At 34.4% G+C, this 25,559-nt stretch overlaps 2 protein-coding genes across 3 annotated transcripts; both read right to left on the bottom strand.

The window, feature by feature from the left end:
• Positions 1 to 996: 996 nt before the first annotated feature.
• On the bottom strand, positions 997 to 11,553 carry LOC138324942 (fibroblast growth factor receptor 2-like). Its single transcript, XM_069270218.1, has 9 exons — positions 11,516 to 11,553; positions 10,088 to 10,272; positions 9,444 to 9,648; positions 5,497 to 5,616; positions 5,008 to 5,162; positions 4,545 to 4,658; positions 3,860 to 3,974; positions 3,565 to 3,658; positions 997 to 2,151 (listed from the first exon to the last, which is right to left on the bottom strand). The coding sequence occupies exons 2-9, from the start codon at positions 10,268 to 10,270 to the stop codon at positions 2,025 to 2,027; spliced, it is 1,113 nt and encodes a 370-aa protein (XP_069126319.1). The 5' UTR covers positions 10,271 to 10,272; positions 11,516 to 11,553; the 3' UTR covers positions 997 to 2,024.
• Positions 11,554 to 15,007: 3,454 nt separating this feature from the next.
• On the bottom strand, positions 15,008 to 25,518 carry LOC138324948 (uncharacterized). Of its 2 annotated transcripts, XM_069270228.1 has the most exons (10): positions 24,130 to 25,518; positions 21,896 to 21,964; positions 21,418 to 21,503; positions 20,613 to 20,708; positions 19,992 to 20,090; positions 18,689 to 18,976; positions 18,125 to 18,260; positions 17,162 to 17,375; positions 15,539 to 16,389; positions 15,008 to 15,266 (listed from the first exon to the last, which is right to left on the bottom strand). In XM_069270228.1, the coding sequence occupies exons 1-10, from the start codon at positions 24,189 to 24,191 to the stop codon at positions 15,023 to 15,025; spliced, it is 2,145 nt and encodes a 714-aa protein (XP_069126329.1). In that variant the 5' UTR covers positions 24,192 to 25,518; the 3' UTR covers positions 15,008 to 15,022. The 2 variants fall into 2 exon arrangements, with proteins under 2 accessions (XP_069126329.1, XP_069126330.1); XM_069270229.1 differs by lacking the exons at positions 21,418 to 21,503; positions 21,896 to 21,964.
• Between the last annotated feature and the right edge of the window lie 41 nt (positions 25,519 to 25,559).

The following is a 25,559-nucleotide window of genomic DNA, read 5'->3' on the forward strand; positions in this document are numbered from 1 at the left end:
ATTTATTTGTCTGCAATCCTTGGAGAATTATAGGACCATAAATCTACCAGGGAGGCAATCTAATGCTTATTTACCATTCTATATACTTTTATTTATCTCTTATATACACCGTCATCATTATTACCAAATCAAATTCCCTGTCCGTGTGACGTCATAAGTAACCCCTAAGACATTCGCGGCAAAAGAAATAAGTCCATGAATATATACATGAAATCATCAATGCAATTTAAACATTTTAATCAGCATGTTCCATCTTTAGGATATTCATCATTTAAATTCATAACTACAAAACTTGTTGTGAATAATATAGAACAATTTGGTTTTACCATCACGCTAGCATATAAGTACGCATAAAAGAATTGCATTGTTAAATAACCCATTGATGCGGTGATTTGGATATACTTTTGAAATTAATTTGGTTATACTATTGAACTCGCAGCCGAAAAATGTTGCGTTTGTGAAGAATCCGGCAGTAACTGTGTTTGAACAGTGTAAATTCACTTGACAATGTGTGAATCATGTTTTATTTGCATATAACGAAATCGCTGCTTTAACAATCGATGTTTGCAGAGTTTAGAAAATGTTCTCATGTAAAATTTCCTAGCAGACGCCATATCGCCATGGCGATGGTGATAACGACGTAACGGAACTTATTCTACATATCACTACACCAATGTGAGTTATAGCATTATGTTATTCAAATGACTATATTTATTCATATAAGGCAGCTACGCACTTAGCTTAATTTATACATAACGATATTTGCACATACATGTATATGTTGTGCTAGTTTCCTCCCTTTGATCTAGTGGCAGATATAAACTCTCTATAAACTAATTATTTGTATGAATCAAAATGCTGTATGATAAATTTGATGTTAATTGGAATGTCTTATTCTTTAATATATTGTGTACATTTTTTTCTGCTTAGATTCTCAAGAAGGGACGGCAAAAGGTTATATATTAATTTGTATCCAGGTAAAGAAGGCATAAAGTCGTATTTGAACGAATTATTTGTTTATTCAAAAAGTCTATAATAAGAGTGCATTTCATATTATATCCTCGATGCTACAGGATACTGAATATAAAAGATCAAGTGACATGCTTGACTTACAAATGATACCGAGGTGACATAAGGAGACAAGACAGGAATTGATGAAAGCATCATACACTTAATTATAATATATACACAGTTTATACATATAAATCACGTTTAGGCTGTGCTTCTATAGTATATAAAGAGAAATTAACTTTTCACTGTTGTTATCAATTACACAAGTTCTGGTGTATACAAAATATTCTACGGTAAGTATAGTAGAATGAACTAATAATTGATATCAAATAACTAATAGTCATTTTACTTAATTATATACAAAGCGATTGGTTCAGTGTAATCCCGTTATGTTGTCAGAAACTAAACAATAAGACTATTATCGAAACATGTTACATTCTACTGTTACATTGTTACTACATTTAAAACGATTAAAAAATTCTACTTCATTAAACAAAAAGTTTTATTTTAGTTATATACAAAGCTTAATATATATTAGAGAAGCTTCATAATATCCTAGTAGGAAATTAATAGTCTACTTCATTATGTTATAAACATTCAGACAAACTTTCTACAATGACCAACCAAAGATCATATACAAATCTCTTTATTGTCCAGTATTTATGCATAGGCTAAAGTGTAATTTTTAAAAAGTAAAAGTGTTCAATACAGCAGGTAGTCTCTATATAGATGTGGTTGATGAGGCAGGGCTTACAGCTAATCCAAGCTCGTTATTAGTTTTGCAAGAAAGCGTTTGTTGTTGTTCTGTACTTTATGAAACACATTCATGTTTATATGAACTGCACTTAAATTTTTTTGAATGCTATTTAAATAATTTTTATGGTGTATTGAATAATTCTTGTTTGTTCTCTCAGCGAAGATGAATGCCTTAGAATCATAAGAATGAAGAAAAGTGCAGTAGAACTACTTCTTGTTTCTGCTGTCTAGTTCATCTTGTGTAGGTAGCACTATTTTCACTGAGTGTGATAGTAATCTGCCACACTTGACCTGAAGGTACTGCTGATCTCCTGTACAATGTCAGAGAACTTTGGCCGTGATGACTGTTTATCCTGCCAGCAGTTCTTCATTATCTCGTAATGGCTACAAAAACAAGCATACTCGTAATGAGTGTCAATTACTGATATGGATGCTTAGAATTTATTCAATGAAATTGTTATGGTTTTTAATGCTTTACGCCCGTTTAATTGAAAACACATTTGAAGAAGTCACTTAATAATTACTAATACCACTGTATAAATGTAAAATGAAATTGTACACCACAGCTTGGCTTCCTTGTCTGACCATGTAAACTAATTTTTTACCACAATAGACGGTGATAATCAACTCTCAGGACATTAAATACATAGTGCAGCTGTTTATTAACAATTTGTTTAAACCATACGTTTTCTGATTGGTTGACACAGTGAACTTTGACCGAACTATTCATTTCTCAGTGTCACGTCATCATTGTCAACGTCATAATAATCAAATGACGTCATTCTATGTTGTGATCGCCGATTGACATCAAAAACTGCTGTTGGAAAGCGTATACATGCGTCGTGGTCGTTGTGTCAAAATGCGTGACGTTTTCATTCATGTTTAATTGACCTTAAATACTAACAAAACATGTTGACGGACAAGAATTTCATTAATGAATTTCGTCGATTTATCGTGTATGAAACGGACTTGATCTTGATTGTAATGGCTTGATGATTGTATGGCGGGAAAAAGACGATTCCGTGTCGTGGGAATGCTTTTTCATGTATACGTGTAGTCCGACATTGAGTTTTATTTTCTGGAAGCAACTATGAAGATTGGAACTAAATAAGACGTTAAATGAGTATTATCTAACCCTAAGTATGAATTAAATATAGTCAAATTTATTTTTGATATCGATGGATTCTTTATAAAACGATGAATTTTGAATACTAATTAGTGTCTTTTTGCTGATGAAAAAATTACTAGACCTTATTTGCATATTTCGGTAAATACACGTAACCATATCCCCGCCGTATTTCTATCCGCTAAACACGAATTTGATAGTGGTAGAAACAGATCCCACTACTTGTGGTTGTTGAATATTGAATTAATCCACACTCGTAAGTTATGTTTTTAAAGTTACATAAGACACTCGCTGAAGCTCGTGTCTTTTGTAACTTTAAAAAAATAACTCACTCGTGTGAAATAAATTCAATATTCAACAATCACTCATTGTGTAACCTCTATATCTCAGACGTAGACGTAAATATAATGATTTTCGGCAGTATTGCTAAATTTCATTTTTAACACTTATATAACTTTGTAAAATTAAAGCTAATGCATTGTAAGCAATATTATTATCAAATTGGTCGTAACGCTTGGTGGTGAATAACATATTAAAAGCTCTTCTTGATTTGTGAGTATGAAAATTACGACACAACTTCAAAGGTCAAGTCAGAAAGTGAATAAACAGATGGATCTATGACGTATTGTTACCTAGTTTCTGTAACGTGCTTACCCTTTCCGATAACTTACATGTCAGCACAGTTTGCCGGACGGCTCATACGGTAACCACTGGATACCTTCGTGGCCACCTCCATACTCCGTATTTCAGGGTACGGCGTCTCACCTGGAGTTGTCAAAGATTAATTTTAGATAGAATAATATCCATCATAGAAAATATCCTTATCATGACTTAAATTGCGTTTGTAGATCTGGCATATATCCATGCTACAAAATACAAAAAAAAATCAAGATAGTATTTATGTGATATACATGTGCACATTTGTTATATATTGGTTAGATAGAATCTATAGAATATATATCATACCTAGACTGAATATTTCCCACAGGACAATTCCATAGGCCCATACATCACTCTCTAGGGTCGCCTGTTTCAATGACGTCATACATTCTGGAGCCATCCATTTGATTGGCACCTTTTCCTGATTGGTAACAAAAATATGTGGTCTTCATTTAAAAGGTTTGAGGGGGAACATCTTTTTTCTGTTACATTGATGAAAGTTTGAACATGGTGTTTTAATATAATCCATTGACACACTTATTTAACGTATTTTCTGGTAATATAGAATTTCGGGTATTTGGTGGACAGGTAGAAATCACGAGGTTTTGGGTTTTGTTTTAGTTTAACGCCCTATTAACAGCCAGGGTTATGTAAGGACGTGCTAGGTTTGTTGGTGGAGGACAGCCGGAGTATTCGAAGAAAAACCTCTGGCCAGCGGTCAGCAACTATCCCACGTGGGATTCAAACTCGCGACACAGAAGTGGAGGGATTGTGGTAATAGTAGACATAATAACTACTCAGCCATCTGGTTCCCAATGAAAATCGACCGTCAAAAAGGGAAACAGAAAATATTGAATATACTAGTTAACGCCACATTCAATGTACTGTAGCAAATACGCGAAAAAAAAATTACGCGTTTTTTCATAATGAAAAATGAAACACTGAAAAGTATCGTAGCAACACTCTGTCTACTGGTACCCATAGTACTTACCTTCCCTGTATCTCCATCTTGCACGGTGTCTTTTGTTGGTCCAAATCCGGCAACTTTGGCATCGTGACTTGATGTTAGAAGAATATTCCTGGCAGCCAAGTGGCAATGGATAATCTTAATAGAGAACCGAGTCCTTAAGACGTTAGTTAATCCAAGCCATTTCATCGATACAGTAAAGTGGGTATACCACTTCGTTGACAATTTGATATTCCTAAAAGTAGACCTGTTAATCAATTTGATATAGTTTCAGACCATCTACGAACCCTGATGTACAACTAAGGAGGGCAACATTAAATCATCCCGAGTACAGGCCCCTGGGACCTTTTGATTTTTCATAGTAATACAAATTGCACCTGAGTTTGGTTAAATTGGTTCGTGGGCAAATTCAATGGTAGCTGTAACAGGTCCTTTTCTTGAGAAACATAACACTTTTTACACCAGTAATTAATGTAAATTACTATACCTCTTTAGAAGCTAGATACTCCATCCCCTTCGCTATGTCAAAGGTCATACGATACAAGGTATCCACTGTACTGTCTGTGACGTTCGTCTTCTGATTCTGTAACCATGTCCTCATCACACCACCCTCACAATACTCCAGCAACATAAACTGGCCCACTACAGAAAACATAAATGCCACTGTGTTGACAGGCTCATTTTCAATCAATCATTAGGTTACTTTCCTACCCTTATAAATACAGATTTAAGATTAAGAATGCATTTTGCAGTTTTTTGATCGCTGACATATTTTGTAAATTTTAAATTTATTTTAAATTACAATAATAAAGAAAAAATCAACTTGAGTCGGGTTTATCAATATAGACCAGCATAATTATTGTAAAATTAATTAAACTTTGTTTGAAAAATATAACATGATATATCTCGTAGAAACATTTTAAAAATATTTTTTTATGCAATATGATATATTCATATAGGTCAGAGGATAACGCACATGGTTTGTTGTCGAGGACAGCTCCGACGAACTGTACCACGTTGGCATGGGAACCAACTTTGGTGGCGAAGAAGTTAATCTTGGCGTTCATTACCAAAGCGTCCAGCTCAGTGTGCGATTCTAAAATATAATATCGAAATGTTTCAAAATGACAAATAGAATAGAACTTATTGGGGACAAGAATTACATTCATAGATATAGGCCGGGATCTAGGGGAGTCCACGTGCACCCCCCTCCCACAACTTAACGAACGAATGTTTTTTTCTGAAGCCTTATGACCCACTGATAACGAAATCGAGAGATAACATTGTATAAACTGGGATGAACTTCCGTCCGGTTTTGACGTCATCAAGATGGCCGCTATCTCGAATTTCACTAAGAATTGAAAAATAGTCATAACATTGACATTTTTCAACCGAAGAAGACAAATGAGGCATCAAAATGACCACAATAGAACAAAAATACATATCAGGACCATAAAATCCAATATATGTAGTTATTTCTACGCATGGAAAAGAATGGTAATTTTTAAGCAAATATTTCATATTTGGCTTGACGCAGCAAAAATGTTTGCCAACAGCAAACTATTATTTCTAATCAGTTATTTGACCTCTTATCAATCAGTTAAAACAACATCAACAAAAAAAAAAAAAAAAAAAACTATGTTAACATTGTATAAACTCCGGTTATGACGTCATCAAGATGCATATCTCGAATTTCACGGAAAAGTTAAAAATAGTCATAGACATTTTTCAACCGAAGTAGACAAATGAGGTATCAAAATTACCACAATCGAACAACAAATACATATAAGGACCAAATAATCCTATATAAATAGTGATGTGTACACAGGAAATGAAAAATAAGATTTTAAGCTCAAAAATGGTAATATTTTAGCAAATTTTTTATATTTGGCTTGACGCAGCAAAAATGTTTCCCAACAACAAATTATTATTCGTAATCAGTTATTTGGTCTCTTGTCAAACAGTAAAAACAATAACAAAAATATATAGAAAAGCAAAAGGGAATTATTGTTATACCATCATTTGGTTTACAAAACATCACCAGTTGCGTATACGTTTTTTTCCAAACCGCTGACACTACAGTTTCCGGATGTCTTAGAATTTCCTGAGGATAACATTGGCAATCGACGATTCATATCTTAACACATTTGAATTTTAAGTTGGCTTAATATCTAAGTGGGACTTGACAATTTCCTAACATAATCCATTTTCATGTTCGAAAGTTTGTAGACTTGTAGCGTCTCAAAATGAATTTTTACAGCACAACGCCAACTAATAGGGTATCAAATTAAAAGTGAAAAAAGCATTTGTTTCCGTTAATACCACGGCACTTTCCGAAATTTGTTTCTTTTAGAAATAGCGCATCCACTGTTAATTTTATTTTTCTGTCTATAACGTAAGGAAATGTCAGATGGTTACTGCAGTATCACATATTTCTTTCAATAGTTCATAATGATAAGCATTATCGTTGTGCGTGCTTTCTCGCCAGAGTGTCGATGAGCTGATGAGCTGATGTGACATTACATTACCGGTTTACCATCGTGGTTCTAATTTGTCAATCGTCAATGGCCAGAGGTAACATCAAGAACATCGGGTTCGCGGATGTGGGAGCTCATCCTGTTTTCAACATAGTGATTCACATATCGTATATGATGTTCCAGACCTCTCCGGTATGATGGAAAAGACACCCGAGCCACATTCTGCGAAGGGTTGAGTTGCTTCTCCTTAATTCGTATGAAGCACAATTCCTTATTCTTGTGAACCCTCAGTGACCATAGATGGCACAGGTGAATTCTTTGAGGTCATAAATGAGGTCTACAGTGAAGTTCCTCTCTTTGCCAAGTCTGGAGAGCACTGTAGAAAACTTTTTCTGGAGAGTCTTCAATGGTGTATCCACGCATACACCAGATGCGACACAACCAGTACCTTCAAGGGACTGGGGAAAGTCTGACCAATGAAAAACATTTAACATTTATGACCTCATTAATGACCTCGAGGATATCACCTTAGCCATCTATAGTCGCATGAGTGTCCACAAGGTTGATGAATGGTGCTTGAATCATTCCACCGTTAGAAGAATCTGGATCTGGTGTAATTTCCTGAGAAGTCTGAAACAGCATATACGATATGTTAGAATCTGATGGAGATCCCACATCCCTGAACCTGTTTTTCCTGATATAAACTCTGGCCATGGATGGGTCATGAAAGATGCTAGAACACCACTGGTAATGTAGTGTCACATCAGCTCATTGACATCGAAGACGACGCTCTGGCTTTCGACGAATTGGATACTGATATCTCGATTACTCTGATTCGGACTGCATGTACCAGCTACCAGACATGCCGAGTCACGTCAGAGGATAGTGCAGTGAGGCGGGAAAGCACGCACAATGATAATGGTTATAATTGAGAACCAGTGGAAGAAATATGTGACATAGTGGTAACCATCTGACATTTTGCTTATACTATGCATAGGAAATAAACGAAACTGTGACTTGTCCTACCTAGATATTCTGTCAACTTTACATTCATGTTTCCTGCTTATAAATCGCCAATAGTCAAACTTATTTAAGGAACTTATAATACACCAGGAAACTGTAGTGTCAGCGGTTTGGAGTTAGAAAAATATCATATACCCAGTATACGCACCCGGTGATGTTTTGTAAACTTAATGATGGTATAACAATAATTGTTTGAGTGATTAGAGGTCAAATAACTGTTTTACGAAAAATAGCATATACCCATTATATGAAAATTTGCTAAAAAATTATCATTTTTGAATTTAAAATCCGATTTTTTCATTTCCTACCTAGAAATCACTACATATATAGAATTATGTGGTCCCGATATGAATTTGTTGTTCTATTATGATCCTTTTGATACCTCATTTGTCTACTTCGGTTGAAAAATGTTAATGTTATGACTATTTATCAATTGTTAGTGAAATTCGAGATGGCGGCCAACTTAATGACGTCATAACCGGAGCTTATACAATGTTAACATTGTTTTTTTTTGTTGGTGTTCTTTTTACTGATTGATAAGAGGTCAAATAACTGATTACGAATAATAGTTTGCTGCTGGGAACCATTTTGGTGCGTCAAGCCAAATATGAAAAATTTGCTTAAAAATTACCATTTTTGAGCTTAAAATCCGATTTTTTCATTTCCTACGTAGAAATAACTACTTATAATGGATAATATGGTCCTGATATGTATTTTTTGTTCTATTGTGGTCATTTTGATGCCTCATTTGTCTTCTTCGGTTGAAAAATGTCAATGTTATGACTATTTTTCAATTTTTAGTGAAATTCGAGATGGCGGCCATCTTGATGACGTCATAACGGGAAGTTCATCCCAGTTTATACAATGTTACATTTCGATTTCGTTATCAGTGGGTCTTAAGGCTTCAGAAAAACATTGGTTCGTTAAGTTGTGTGTGTGGGGGGGGGGGGGGTGGTGCCGTGGCCCCCCCCCCCCCCTATATCCCGGCCTAATACTGCTATTCGAATTATTACACGAACACAGTTACCTTCTCTTTTCTTCCTATGTTCCTCCTAACACACTGAAACCTGTCTGTTGACCACCTCTGTATACAAACCTTCCGCTTATTAAAACCATGTTTTCAAATGATCATTTATAAAACAATTTTGACCTGTGTGTAATAGCTACAACTTGTATATGGCTACAAAGACCACATCCCCCCTTCCTTTCCCTCGGTGGCTTTATAGACAAACTTAAATGGATATTCATCATGTTATTCAAAACGATTAATTTAATATATAAATTTGTTATCATATCTATCGATTTATTTAGCGATGAAGTACATTTAATTACTTAAGGTATTTGTAGTTTGTAAAGTAATGATTTGCTTTTATATCAATGAAAAACAAATTTTCTCTTTCGTTTGAATTTCAGGCTATACCACCTTTTAGAACCTTGGCTACAACCGTCTTCCTGTTGTTGGATTTGACGTTTTGTGAAGCTATAAAGATGTCGGCAAACCGGCCAGTGGTCAGTTTCTCCACCAGGGACACCTTGTCGTGAGGAACCTCCCAGGCCTTGTGGTCATTGAACACCATTTGACCGTACATATATACAGCATCGTCACCAACATCCGTATAGGCCAGGTTCTAGTTATAATGGATACGAAGTTTTATTTTTATTTTTCGTTAACTTGTACTTGTTTCCCCAACAACATATTTGATGTAATAGGGTTTTATTACAATTCATAATCTTTTTTGCGTTCTGCGTTAGTAATGAATTGTATCGCAGAATGAAATAATGAATGATATTATAAAACATACATTAGGAAATAAATTAAAGAATTAAAAGTACTAAAAAATTGAAGCGACATTCTATGTTTAACATGGATATCTTAAATGATTTACTCATTCTAGCATTCATGTTAATAAGCATATTCTACATAGGCGGTATTCGTAAACGTTCTATAGATTGCGCGCACTGATATCCCTGATTTACCAAAAATAGAGATAAAATAGTTCTTTTTAATTATCAAATGTCTTCATAACACAACCTGACTCAATGTTGTTATTATTTATGACTATTTACCGCAAAGGATTTTCTTTCTGTTTGGCTACCGCCAACTTTGGAGTCGGAGTAGGCATTTGCGGCCCGTCTGCGCCTGGTCGTTCGCCTCTGTACGTGACCATATATGGACTCTTTGTAGCGATTGAGCCGCCCAGTCCTCCAAAGTACAATCCCGGCGATAAGTAAGCCAGCAAGGATCAGCATAACTTAAAGGGAAACAGAATATTAAGAGTGTAAATATAGGGATCAACCAACTAAATAAAAAAAGACCTTCGAAATGGCCCCTGTGTATACAAGATTGAGCCCAGGATAGAATTTTAAACCCGGCCGCTGATTGGCTGGCTAATTATGAATTTCAAAAGTAAAAAATGTTTTCTGACAGGTAATTATTCCTAGATAACCATGATATGAGTTTGGAAATTCATATTGCGATTTAGGTTCAAAAATATCAACTTTGATCATGAATAGGTAAAAGCATTAGAATTTCAGGATTTTTAAGTGCAAAATGCGCCTGATTTCAATAAAGCTACCCTGGTTGGAGTTTGAGCAGAAGGACCCAAACTTTTTTTTCTATTTAGTGTTATATGAGAACCTAGACTTTAATTATAGAACACAATAGCTAACTAATATTCCTTTGTTTTAATAATACAGTACAAAACTTTAACAAAGTTTAACACTGTGGTCTATGTAAAATTATTTAGTTGGTTGCTCTCTATAGCAAATAAATTGTTTAGTATGTACTGCTTAACTACACTAAAAATATACAACGTCTTATTACATGATGTTTTACATCAGCACACTGCTTATAGAAATGTACCAGGTTTTGTTTACTTGTTGTTTTTAATGTGTAAACATTTAAAGTTAATTCGGGAAATAATTATTACTGAGCAAATATATCGCCATGTAGCACTCACTAGAAAACTATTTATTACATCGGATAAAAACTGTAGTAAAGGGATATTTTGCTCTCCCGTGCTCTTATTGGCTTAACAAATATGGACGATCTAGACCTCAAAATGAAACTAATTTGAAATGGCATGTCTTTCAAAAATAATTTAGAAAATATCTCACAGCTACTTTTGTTCGTTTTTTACTGTCCAAGGAAATCGGTAGAAATTGAAGAAGTGACCATGTTCCTACCATTTTGGACGTTACCCAATTGGCAAACATCATTACGTCGCCTCGGACTTTTTCATATATAGATAACGACAAATCTGTCGGCAATTCGCACGAGGGATCGCCAAACGTGGAGAGATGACATTTTCAGAGAGAAAACATGACGTTGTGTTCGCATAGGTCACGTGATTTGATGAGCATTGATCGATTTGTTAGAATAAGGTTTATTAATGGTATTTTAACAAGTTCTTATGACCCTAAAGGTGCCAAGAGATCTTGTACATAAAAAGCTGAGAAAGAAATTATTTGATTTTGTTTCTGTGTTCTACATACCTATAGTAATTGCCGCTATAGCACCAGCTGACAGACCTTCGTAATTCTCCTGAAATGAAAACCAGATTAACACTAGTGATGAAAATAACACAAAAATAATCAGATAATTAGTAATATTTTTATCATGAACACGTTTTATTTTTAAGTGGATCTTTCTTATATTTACCTGTCGTGAAAGTAATTTCCACAGGATCACTCTGTTCTTCTCCGTATATAAAACGACAAACTGAGCGGTGTATGTAGTCTCGGGGTCAAGATCGCCAAGCGTGTAGTACTCAGCGTCTTTGTGGATGTTCATTGACCTTGTCTGTCCTGACACATTGTACACTCAATAGAATGTCCGTACGGTCATAACACGTAGGCCCCTGATGCCAACGGAAATTAACGCTGTACGACGTCGTACCAGACACTTCGAAATCCATAGGACCATAATCTGTTGCAAAAAAGAAAAGAGATTGAATAATAACTTGATCATTTGTTGCAATAAAAAAAATGATTGAATAACTGGCTCATCATTACAGTCGTTGCGAATACGCCATGAAGAGCTAATAAGACAACATATCATTGCTGTAACGAAAGATTAAAGTTATTTCATTTTATACAGTTAACCTGCTTGTAGCTAATAAAACTAAATTTTACATCCAATGTCCTAAGACATTTTTAATATTATAAAAATACGTTGAGAGAATTTTGTGGTATAGATTTAACATGAACATTTATCGCGGGCGCAGTATATTGGTCTAGCATTCGTTCTAATTTGCGTGGTAGTCTTGCAACGTAAAAAAATATGCGAAAGAACAGAAATAATATTTACACAAATGGATTTTCATACTCTGCTAGTGTTTTTGTTTTACTTACATTCTTCCATTCCTCGCAAAGACGTCAGGTCGATAACCTTGAAAGGACGAAAACATAAACGTAATTCACAATATAATCCCTAATGTCAATTTATTAATATTATTCTATTATGGCCCTTTTCAGAGGAAACTGGTCTCTCGTATAGTGTTGTATGGCGAGGTATAGTCCCCGAGTCGAAGACGAGGGGACTATACCTCAAAGACAACACTATAGGAGAAAACTGTTTCCGAGGGAAAGGGCCATAATAGATTTAGTACGTCATATGACATTCATTTATGATATCATATATTTGGTCGCGTGCTCATTCCCGGGGAACTATACTTTGGTATAGTTCCGTAGTCAGGTATATCTCTCCCGTAGTCAAGAAGAACAGTGAACTGTCACAAAATAGACCATGGCTGTTTATCCAATCGCATTCCTAGTAATCATCATGTGATGTACTAATTATACATATTAACTACATGTAACCTTTTTTACATCTTTCTTTGAAATGTCAATGATGATTTTTTGTTGAAAGTTTTTCATTTTTTGATAAAGTCTCATTACCATGAAATCTGTATCCGATTGAACGGTAACATTGCAGAGTTGAAAACTTCGATGTCGATATTTGTAACTTGTGTTTAAAAAGTTTGTCTTTTGCACTTTGAAACAAGCAGTGCAGTTGTTGACCTCGAATTGGTGATAGATAATAGTAGCATTCGCCGTCAGTAGAACAGGCTCCTTCCTGTAGACTTGGTTTACTCTGAATGGATATTAACAGTAAATTCTTAATGTGATCTTTAAAACATACATGTAGTAGACAGCAAACATTGTTGCTGATTTGAAGAATATTAAATAGAGGAATACTTGTCAGACAGAATGAGCCATTAACGTATTATATGTTCATTGTATTGCACGATTGCATGACCTTGTTGGCATTGCCAAGTTGTTCTGATGTTTCAACGCTTGACCATTTGTTTTGTTTTTGCGATATTAAATCAGGTTTTTTTCTCAATATTCTTTATATTTCATGTTGTTTTCCATTAATATCATGAGAGTGTTACTTTACCCAGATTTTGAAACTTAAAGTTATCTTTAATTGCTCTTTAATCATCCATTACCTTTTACCGTTACATCCGTCGTTAATTTCAATTATAAATGCATGTAACCTAATCAATTGTTGAAGTTGGAGATTTGAAGTGGTAGATTATATAATGACTAAAATAAATACATACACAATTAAAACATCAAAAGGCTATATGATTTCGATAACAAAGTATGCTGTAAAAATTTTAGCATTTCCATTTTTACTCTTATATAACCTTACAATGTGAATTCAGTTTACACGTGTCGTAAACGCAGGAGGTGTATCGTCAATAAAGAATACATTACACCGGATTACATTCTGGACAATCTCTAGTAGAATCTTAATCATGCGCATCAGATTTGGACTATGAAACATTGCTAATTTGTAGTTTTAATTCGTCACTACTTAAACAATTTGTCAATGTAAAATGTAATATCTTAATTATTTTTTCAGGAAAATGAAATATTTGAGATATATTGCTTCATATTGAAATTCTTCAACAGGTGTTCATGTGGTTTCTGTGATCCAATGGTTATGGAATCGGAATCTCCGGTCTGCTGTTGTTGAGACAAATGATATCAATTCATAGTTTTCAATAAAAAACATCTCTGTAAATTGTTTATATTGTTATTAATTTTACCTATTTATATATCTATTATTGACGAAATGTTACTTTGTTGCAATATTTTATAATTACATCAATCCTCTTCTCGATATAATGTATTTATATGACTATACAGCCAGATACTATTACTGATATTATGCAATTATCTATTTAATAAGGAGTACCGTAGCATTCGTATGAGAAATTAAGTAGCTGGCAATGGTGATGATGTATTGTCCTTAAGTTGTTACCAAGCAAACACACATTTGAAACAAACACATTCCTTGTTATAATGTTTACTAACAAACAGGGCTGACTAATTATAATATAATGTACAACAAATACCATTATCAGGTCATAGATGATTGGACACCTTTTCAAACATGAATTAAATTGACCCTGAAGTAATTTAATGCCTCCACAGTTATCTTATCTTATCCCCATTTACACAAATGATGATTTTCTGTCAGCTCAAAATTGACACTTATGTAGTGCAACCATGTATTTTGAATACTCTTCTTCTTTGGAAAGTGAACAAACTTGTTTATAAACGTTATTTTACTTTAACTTATTTTATTTCTGCGATTGTTATAGCAGTCATAAGCAGCACATCGCACCACACTAAATTTATAATGACAGCCTGTAGTTATTTCATGTGAAACACAGGATAAGATTAAGTTATTCAATGTTCATTTTTATGAAATATTTTTTTGCATTTCAGTATTCCATATCTAATTATTTTCATAATTGTTATGAATTGCATGACCTTGATGTTGATATTGACCTGAGTGTTGTTCTGATGTTTCTAAGTATGGCCATTTGTAAAATTAATATATCTTGAATATTCTTCTTTTCCATTGATATTAGAGAGTGTTACTTTACCCAGTTTAGAACTAAAAATTCGTTACGACCTCGAATTCTTTCGAAGCCCCTGGTTTTATTTTTTCCGTTACTTCCGTCCCAATTTCTTAACAACATACTATTTAGCTTGAGATAGTGATTTGAATGGTATGCCTTTAAAAAAAAATAAAAAAAAATAAAACATTAAAGGCATGGGATTTCGAAACAAGTATGCTGTAAATTTAACTGAGGAGAAATTCCTTACTTCGGTAACATTGCCACTTTCACTGCCGGATTGAAACAGCTCCCCTGAATTATTAGCGCTTATTTTCCATTTGAGCATATGGATTCCACTGTGTCTGTCGGATGCCAAAATCGAAACTCTACAATGCAAACAAATAACATAATAACTACAAAAGATCATTCAAAATAGTCAAAACCTAGGTTTTCCAACAATATTTTAATTAGTCTTTGTCTTATTCTATTAACTATTCAAACACCAAAGACGTGTTATACACAAATCATTTCGGGACACAAACAGGAAATATTACCATACACCTAAACAATCCGGCAAAGCTTTCTATTGACGTTGGACTGGTGAGATACCAGTAAGAAACATTTGAGAACAAAGCTTGTCTATATAACTACAACTCACCGGCTGGAGAACGGAAAAGAACCATTGTGCATGTTTTTGTGAAAGACTGGTTGTTCTATGACGGGTGGGGATGAGTCAGTATGCAACAGGATGGAGTCGGTGGCATTGTTGTTTACAACATCATATACACGCACCCATATACGTATGGAGTCGCCATCGTGTCGCGCAATGTTGATAGAAGTGCGTTCGGTTAGGTATCCAGGCACGTTTTGCCATCCATGGGTGGGAGTCTGGGTGATGGTCGTTCCTCCATTTTTATCACGTTTGTAAGCTGTTTGCACACGTACTATTCCATGTACATTTTCAACGGGCTGCATCATACGCTCTCCTTCATTGTCGTCAAGGCCCGGCTGTACATACCGATTTATAATTCCATTGTACACATCCTTTTTGAATGGTGAAACTCGTGTTAAAAGATTCAAATTCACGTGATCATGGTTAACAAAATGATTGGCCCAGCTAATCTGGATAGGATCACCAAGAGCACTTTCGTTTTGCAATGTTGATATCCATAGGTGTTTTTCGCCAACCGATCCGGGGATGGCCATTTTGTTATCATTTATGGAGATATGTGAAGAATTGTCGAACAGAAACAGTCGTCTGGCGTACTTAAAGTTGCTCGCCTTGTCCGCTACCTCCAGTAGAATACTATACATACCGATTCCATTCGGTGCGTAAACAGGAAATGGCTCAGTTACATTCACCTGTATAGTAGACAAAGAGTGGTTTGTATTTATTTCAGTTAGTTCCCCTGTCCTGCTATCTGGCCCTAGCTTGTACACATCAATTGTATACTTGTTGAGACCAGAAAGATCGTCTATCCAGCCGTCCCAGCTGATGGTGACTGGCTCCTGAAGAATACAAATCAAATCACATTCTGTAGTTTTTATGTAGCAGTAATGATTCATGTCATTCTCATTAATTTAAGTAAAATTATTGCATCAGATAATGATTGTTTTTCATTTTCGAAATAACCGGGCAAAACGTCAACTCCAAATAATACCATTTCTTGTTATGAATTAGAAGGTCTCAGGGCGCGGTTGTTCAAACAGTGTTAAAACGTAATCACATGATTAGTGAAAAAATCAATACCTATATGTACTTTTTTCAAGTTAGCTTCTTATGAAATTATTTGATCTCGATTGGAAAATTGTTGTAAGTTGAATCCCCTTTTAATGGGCCTTAGTGACCTCAACAAACATAGGTTTTCTTACCAACTGTCATCAAATAAATATGTCCAAGACTGATCACCCCACGTATAAAACTGATTTAAATTACCAGTAAAGAGTTGACTCTAAATGTCAATCCTGATATTATTAATCTTATACCCGACATTTTTGTCAACATTTTATGACATATTACTATTTTTTATTGCTGCCAGTACAGGTTGGCAAACAGAGGACTAACGTGTATCGTATTTGCTTTGAAAACACGTTTTATTGTAGTATCTTTTCGGTCTAGCTACACAACTATAAGTTATCTTTACTGGTATTTTGAACTTAGACTGCTGTATGCTTGTTTGTCGGATTTTTCACAGACCCTACATTATAAAATATTCATATAATGAATATAGATAGGAAATAGAAAATGGGACGATGTAAACGTTCGTGGTTGAGAACCTACCCTACTGATGTCTGTAGAGAGGTGTAGTGGGGACTCGTGGTGGGAACAGCTGTTGTTTTCACTACAGTGTCTAGGGATATGGAAGTCAAACATGTACTGCATCTGTTTTGTCGCTGTCCTCCCTGTATAATTCTCGGTCCTATCCCGGGTATTAGTGTTTTCGTTTGTGATGTATCTATACCCACCACTCTTCGCGGTAACTGTGGCAGTCAAGCTAAAAATTTTTTTTTTCAATTTTAATCTTATACATGAAGGAAACACAATGTATTTATATTTCTGAAACAACAATTCATCAAGTAACAATTACCTTTTAAATGTTGTTTGCGTGAAATTTCAATTTTCAAATAGATACGATAGTATCATACATTTTTATATCTTCTGCAAGGTAATGCTGTTAACATTGTAAGAAAACGTGATAAATATACAATATTGCCGATAAATAGTATGATATAACATTGCAGGTGAGAGCCACGATTACTTGTGGATTTGTTAAAAACATTAATAGATAAAAATGTTGGCATTCGATAACACTGTCTATTACCGGGGTAGGGTAAAATAGCTCACATGCGTTTGACAATGATGTCGTCGACACATGCGGAGAAAGCTATATAGATTTGCTTTACAATTTGGGAAAAAAATAATCAAACATGGGTTCTGTGGAAGATTTTGGCCTCCAACCCTCGATAAGTCTGGAGTTGATTAACCAAAATCTTTCACTAGGGTTGAGATATCCCTGTCTACTTAAAAGACCCATGTAAGATTCTATTAATATTTTATAACCCGAGTGAAAGATTTTTGCGGGTGAACCCCAGGCTTATCGAGGGTTGGCGGCCAAATTCTTTCACAGACCCATGTTTGATTATTTTTCTCCCAATATGAGCTGTCTTTTCCCTACCACGGTAAAAGATAGAATTATCTTTTCCCTATCACCCGCGGGATAACCTTCTTAAGTACATGACATACTTATCCCCATGCTCCAATAGCCAATCAAAATTTGAGTCTGTGATGTTGCAGATCGTACTGTTTTTTATGTTGGTGTTCGCAGGGAAGCCATTACATTGGTAGCTTTTCGGTGGTCGTGTGTATATCACATTGTCGCCTACAAAATAATAAAAAAATAAATCATTTTGTGAAGCTAAATAATGTATGTAAATCACCCTTCACACTGTATAAGAAAAGACTCAATTATGAATGACCTTGATATTTGTCAGGTGTCAACAGATCTCATTTTCGACATTCATCATGGCAGAGTAAAAGACTTCCATATTTCTTCAAATCACAGGGGTAAAGCTATTTTGTTGCACTATTTTCAAGATGGTTACGTGAATTGAGTGCAGTTCGAAGAGGGTTTAAGACATATAAATCCTGATTATGACAGATTCAACGTGTCTTTTATAAGATTGAGCAAACGATGGACTGCCTAGTATATCAAAGAGAATACTGTATATGTTGAACGTCATCATTTCCCAGTACCAAAAATCAGTAAATTGAAATAGATAAAGGAGACAATTATATGGATAAGTTTACCTGGGCGTGTAATTTTATTGAGAGTTAACATTACATCAGCGTCCTGTATGCCGAACGCATACTGCTCGATATATCGCCGATCCGGTAGGTTATGGATATAAGGAGTAAAGTCAGCTTCGAAATAGACATTGACGATGTTATAGTCATTCTGATTAACCCATATCAGATCTACTTCGTTGTTATCTGGGGAGGACGAGTCTGTCACAAACCGGTACATTTCCTTTCCTGACGATCGTTCCTTCATAAGAAGAAAACCGCTGCACCTCAACATTGTTGGAGATTCTGAAACTTTAGTAAATATCAATACACTGTTAGTCACATCATGCAGCTGGTTCGTTTTGAGGTCAAAGCATTCGCCATTTTGACTTAAAATTTTGATAAATCAATTTCAACTAATTCAAAGATCGTTGTCTAGGTATAAAGCATCTATATTATGACGACTGCTTTAGGCCATGCGTGCGAATAGCGATAATGCGCCATGTCGCTCTGTGCATGACGGGGTCACCAATATGACACTGTTACACGGCCAAATTCAACCACCATACATATAGTATTGAACCAATTAATTTCATTTACAAATTAAGTTGTTGCTGCTACATGTACATACTTTGCGAAATATCGATATTATTACCACTGACCTTAGTGTATCATTATGTTATTACATACAAAATGTAAAATTGATAATGTAATACTGTTATAATTATAATGGTTACAAACTTTCATTTGTTCTTAAAGGCCCACTTTTTTCTGAAACAAACATTACACGTTTCTTAAGATCAATAACAATATAAGAAAATGATGAGGTTATAACACCAAACAAATGCAAGATTCTCTGTTTTGCCGTCTGATACAGTACACTTACCATCGGTAATTAGGACGACGTTGGGAAACTAACATGTAAGACGACCCGCGTTAAACATCATTGCTTAATATGTTTTAATTAAATTATATAGAGGTTGATAATCAATGTATCATTAATGATAAGCTAATTACTTTCGCAACTCTACAAATTTATCAATTTCGATTAACAATCACATTTGAAAAATTAACAACCGTTTCGGAAAGGTAGTGGGCCTTATATTGGTACTTGTGGAAGACTTGTCATAAATGGATATAAGTAATTTGAACATCAAAGTCTTGTTGCTTGACTCTAAACTTAAAAGTTTGTTGAATCAAATTGTATGCAATAATTAAATCAACAATTAGCCATTAGATCATGACAACTTTTCTCGTCTTGCACATTTCATCTAACAACGCTAATCCTAATTCTACAAAACTTTTGAAGAATAAATTTAAAACTTACATTGCAGACAAGTTGTTCCTTTGTACCCATCCTGACATCGACAGTTGTCGGGAAAATAACATATACCAGGAAAACATGGCTTTAGATATGAACAAGTTACTGAAACAGATAGCAAAAACACATAACAATATGCTCTCTAAAACTGCACTCTATAGACATTTGAAGTGTCCTTCACCTAGTAGGGTGTGTTGCAAGCATGTAAAACTATGTCTTACTGTTAACAATTCGCGAGATATTTCATTTCGCGACTTTGGGTGAAATTTCGAAACAATCGAAATTAAAACCCTAGCGAATATTGGCAACGATAGAGTAATGAAGGGAGTGCACACAAATTACCTTTTATTTATAAGGACAGATCAATTATTCTGTATGTGATTTACAGAGAGTATCTCTCGAGGCAGTAATGTTAATGTAGTAAATCTTTAAACCATGGCATTTTGTCAATGCTTTGTTCACGACGGGAAAATATTTATTTAATGCAAAATATTTGTTCTAATACACACACACAAAATCATTGAAAGTAAAATGGAAATTTTCATATGGAAATGCATTCAAAAAATCTAATAATTTTACCGATTGAATATCTAATTAATTTATCACTTTATCATTAAAAGTACTCACTTTGGGCACAGTTATTTCCAACGGTTCCCGAAGCACATTTGCACTGATTTGGACTTATACATGTGCCTCCATTTTGACACGGAGGGGAACAAATAGCTGAAAAATGATCAAATATGAAATCATTATTCAACGTTCTATGATAAAACAAGCATGCACTTATGAATACTTACGAAATCGGATTGCTGCCCCAGTAGTTCTTTATTTCAGAATTTCTGGTTAATGTCTCAAAGAATTCTAGAAATGGGTTTTTAGTATGATAGCAGTCCTTAACTCACAAGCATAATCGGCCTTCAGCCTGATTAACATATTTCATAAATTCAGACTTTTTTGTATTTCTAAATCATTGTATTCTTCAGTATTGTTGCTGAATTTTAATTTACGACTGCTTTTTAATTCAATGTATCTCAATAAATGTTTGTTTTGTGTGTCTTCAATTGCTTTTTGGACAATTTGGACGGCGTAATGCAACATGAATATGAACATTGAAAAACAAAAATAGATAATTAGAAAACTTACACGCACCAGACAATAACGTGACATCATCAATGTAAGTGGCCATCATTGTTGATGACGTAATCAATTGTGACGCATTATGATGACCATTTGATTACAGCGCTATAGAAATGCTTCCAAAGAACTACAAGTTTGCTATTTTTCAATAAAATATAGGAAAAAATAATCAAGCATAGGTCGATCAGGTAGACAGGGATATCTCGGCCCATGGGAAGCCTCGGGATGACCAGCCAAAGTATTTACCTTGGAGAGATATATCTCTGTCTACTAGTCATTGATACAATGTACATACGTGTATTGCAGCCTGCTCCAGTATAGCCGGGACAGCATTTGTATCTGAATTGCTGTCTATATCTTGTGACAGTCTTGTAGGACCAGCTGCAAAATCAGTACGCCACCTGGTTATTTTATCGATTTATACGGTGGCATATCTTACTGTCATCGTGACATTTTAAATTGTATCACGGTAATTCGACTTACAAGGATAACTATGTATTTTAGATTCACTTATAATGTTTGTAAATAGTCATACTATTGACTGGTTATAAGAAACACAATGGAATTGGAGTTAATACATAAATACAGAAATACATAAAAATGATGTGAACAGTTTTTCAACAAAAAGGTCAGGGAGACGCGGTGTGGTTACAGAAAAATATTCCAATTTTCAAGTGTAGCAAAACCGAAACGTATCTAAGAAAAAGGCGTAAAACATTGTATATATGTTGTGTATCTTTAACCTGTGTGTAGTACGTAAACAATTATTTTACCAGAATCCCCAGTGCCGACTGCATGTTCTTTTGTAATACACAGACGAATATGAGTAACGGCAAGTGCCCCTATAAACAAAAACAGGACTTATTAAGATAATATTCAGCTCTAAATACTGCCATAAATAGTTTATAGAACAAATCATTATCAGTTGTTTCTACAGAGAGAAAACAATAATGTTTTCATTTAATTAAGTAAGGGGTATTCAGAAAACATACAATGAACATCCACAGCAAATTACCAAAAGTATAGCTTGGAAGATTCAAAGGGTAGTTTAGTAAATCAAACACAAGCACAAACAATATGTTTTGTTTCGGTGGGGTCGAGAACCAATGAACAACAATTTGATAAGAGAATTCCAAACAATGGGCTTATATACATATAGTAAATAAGCGATGATTCAATTCGCCTCTGGGACGGAGATAACTCTTCACAGTTTCGTCTAACCTTTTTATATCAATGTCAAATGTACTGACTAAATATCATATGAAACTGCGTGTCTAAAATGTTCGTCGGTAGCTGAGATGGTTTATAAGATGTTTTACAGTGGTAACATACACAGCACCAAGTATATGTTCGAAATAAAAAGTTTCAATGGATATATATCGACTTTATTCCCACATGGTTTTAACCGTACTTTGCACAAACATCTTTAAAACTGTTCATGGTAAATCAGGTTAGATTACGTGACTCGCAATGATGACAAGAAATGATGTCAAAAAAACAACCTCGAGTGTAATTCCGACGTAGAACAGTAGTTTACCAACTTTAAAACTGACTCTGCTGGCGCATTTATATATATATATATATGCATGTACATGTACCTGTGTGATATCGTGTCGGTAATCATAATGGTGAAGCAAAACCGAACAAAAAAACTGAAACACAATAATTAAGAATCATGCTTCTTTTATTGCTTTCTTCCCTATGCAAGATGTTTTCGAGCTTGAGTAAAACTGAATGATTATGAAATATTATTATATCAGAAACAATTGCAAGAACAAAGCACGGCCTTAAGAACTTCCTTATGGTACAAGACACATCTATTGGTTTTAAAACAAATTGGTTTAATAGACTGTTATCAGCTATAGAACCTTTACCTGCGAAAAAGTGATATAGTATTTATCTGACTTTTTTTTAATTTTTGTTCAGGAAGTGAGGGACCTGAAAGGTTTTACATTTTTTTTACAAATGTCTTTACAGATGTCTTATCACACCAGCCCCCTATACCAACTGTAAAAATGAAGTGGGGATAACAATTTCACAATAAAGTAGTGATCTTTTTATTTGGTTAACTATTTAAAAATCATAAATTTGCCTTGTCGATAGCTTAGCTTTAGAGAGGAAACTATTCTTTATGACTGATGTATGATGTATTATTCTAAGTTGAAACCATTGTAATATTGTATTGTGAGAAACTAAAAAAGGAATTCTGTATATTTCTCCCATCTGCCATAAAGAAGTTCAAGGACTGGTACCGGAAATTGAATTTCTTGAGGATATATATCTCAAATGCTAACACAATAGATAAGGAAATAACAAAATAATAGATATATAAGACTAGATGCTTACAAATTCTGAAATATTGATGTCTTCACTAATTTTATAAAAGCAAAGTTAACCATCAAGGGGAAATACAATTGTTTACCAGTAAGTCGAGGCTCCGTTGTTGGAGCTACAAACAGAACAACTTTCTTGCTAATGCATGTACATTTTCTATATATATAATACAATAACTATAATAGTATTATCCTTAACAAGTAAAATATTGCATTGAATTTTCCTTGAACCCAGCAAGTGCCTCATTTAGAAGGTATTTCCGGCACATCAAATTAGATATTAAGCGTCGTATGATATAATTGTTGAAGAAACTTTTTTTATTTGTTTTTTTTCGAAAACGACCGTTTTTGACGTCATTTTATCGTGAAACCTAACAAATCGCGTTATTGAAATAAAGAAAATTTAATTATGATATTCCTTAGTCGAACAAGTGCAAAATTAAAAGGGTGGTGAACGCATGCTTGAAACACAAACAATATTAGTCCAATATATAACTGATTGAGTAATCCTTTATAATAAAATATACCAATTCACCTCTAAACAATTGGCGTGTCTTGAATATTTTACAACTGTCCATAAAAATAAAACATCTTTCTTTAATTCTTTTTACATAACACAAATATACACGTATAAAAGTAAATATAATAATATAATAATGTGGTCGTAAACTTACCCATAACATAATTGAGCACAACATCCCACAAACAGTACAATGTATAAAGAGATGTTTCCCATCGTTTTGTTGATGTCTGAATGAACAGGAACACATGTACAGCTTTATATATTCGATAATTCGGGATTTTCTATCAGACAATACATTTCGTACATTGCGCATGTCAGTTAATTCTTCCGCATTGGTTCAATTATATGATACCAGCTAATTTATAACACACTTAAACGGGTGTTATTGACAAGCGTATCTTAGCTTTCTACGAGGACCAATGTGTGTAGCTTAATCATGACTTAAAATAACTAATCAAAATTCACAGCCACTTATGTCAGTAAACGGCTGGCCTACAGATAGGGAGCATTGTTCCCAGTGTCACTATTGCAAACATGTAATTATAAAATGCGACCAAATGCAATTTGGGATCTTATTTGTTCTCTTCTCCATCATGGATTTTTTCTTATAACTTCTATTACTGAGTTGAGCATCCGCCCCTATGAGGAATAATCTTGGCTATCTCCCCTGACCGAGACTCACTGTAAATAAAATTTGTAGTATACAGGGATGATTTGGTCTCTAGCGGCATGCTTCATGGATAAAGCACCACAAAAACCAGTTCCACTGGTTTTTTTTCTTTAAAGGGATAATTCAGTCTTAGAGTGCATTAAAATTTGCATATATATCGGAAATAAACTAACCTTCTGGTTAGAGTTCAGCATACAGTGTGTGAGCCAACTGGTTATATTGTGACCTGGTAGGGTGTGTTGTTCCGTGTCTCTTGCGGAAGCATTTGTACACAGTGGTATAGTTAACAGGTTATTTATTTCCTTGTATATTGGATTTCTGTTATTTTCATGTGGATATCGTTCTGGTGCAACGCGGGAAAGAGTAGTTTCAGTCAGTCAGGAGGAAAGGAAAACCCCAAGCCATATAATGAACGATGAAAAGGCATTGACAAAAATAGATGATAAAATATAATTACAGCATGATTATATTTATTATATGTTGAAGGTAGTATCCCCTCTCACCGATAATGTACACTTACCTCAATATTTATGATGGCACGTTTCTGACCTTCATGTTTAAGACACGTATTTTGGATGGAAGGGAAATTCCCTACTCACGTTTAAGATAGACATATGAGGGCTAGTAATATAAGTAATCAGCTTATCTTATAATCGTTCTGTTATTATTGTGTTAAGAGGGAACTACATGATTCACAGGTAAAATGTCATCCTGTAGAAAACACAATTATAGTGACCATAAAACACAAGTTGTCATCGCGTAAGGTTGTTTCACAAATGTCTCTGTAAGTTTCTGTATTTATAAATTATGAAAAAACACAAATACTGTTAAATATAACTTATCACATAATCTGTGATTATTTCACCCATGCATTATGTTTTCATATTTCACTAGTATAATATGAGCCGGAG

Source organism: Argopecten irradians, chromosome 6 (genome assembly GCF_041381155.1).
Source record: "Argopecten irradians isolate NY chromosome 6, Ai_NY, whole genome shotgun sequence".
NCBI classification, from domain to species: Eukaryota; Metazoa; Mollusca; class Bivalvia; order Pectinida; family Pectinidae; genus Argopecten; species Argopecten irradians.

Bases quoted from the DNA above. Each gene is read 5' to 3' on its own strand.
- LOC138324948 (XM_069270228.1), bottom strand. From the start codon at position 24,191: ATGGGAAACATCTCTTTATACATTGTACTGTTTGTGGGATGTTGTGCT. The intron at 20,709-21,417 runs GTATGTACATTG...ATCATTTTTCAG, and splicing joins TGGAGCAGGCTGCAATACAC to CTATTTGTTCCCCTCCGTGT. The intron at 20,091-20,612 runs GTGAGTACTTTT...TATCTGTTTCAG, and splicing joins TGGAAATAACTGTGCCCAAA to TAACTTGTTCATATCTAAAG.
- LOC138324942 (XM_069270218.1), bottom strand. From the start codon at position 10,270: ATGCTGATCCTTGCTGGCTTACTTATCGCCGGGATTGTACTTTGGAGG. The intron at 3,659-3,859 runs GTATGATATATA...TGACAACTCCAG, and splicing joins GTGGGAAATATTCAGTCTAG to GTGAGACGCCGTACCCTGAA. The intron at 2,152-3,564 runs GTAAGTTATCGG...TTGTTTTTGTAG, and splicing joins CCGGCAAACTGTGCTGACAT to CCATTACGAGATAATGAAGA.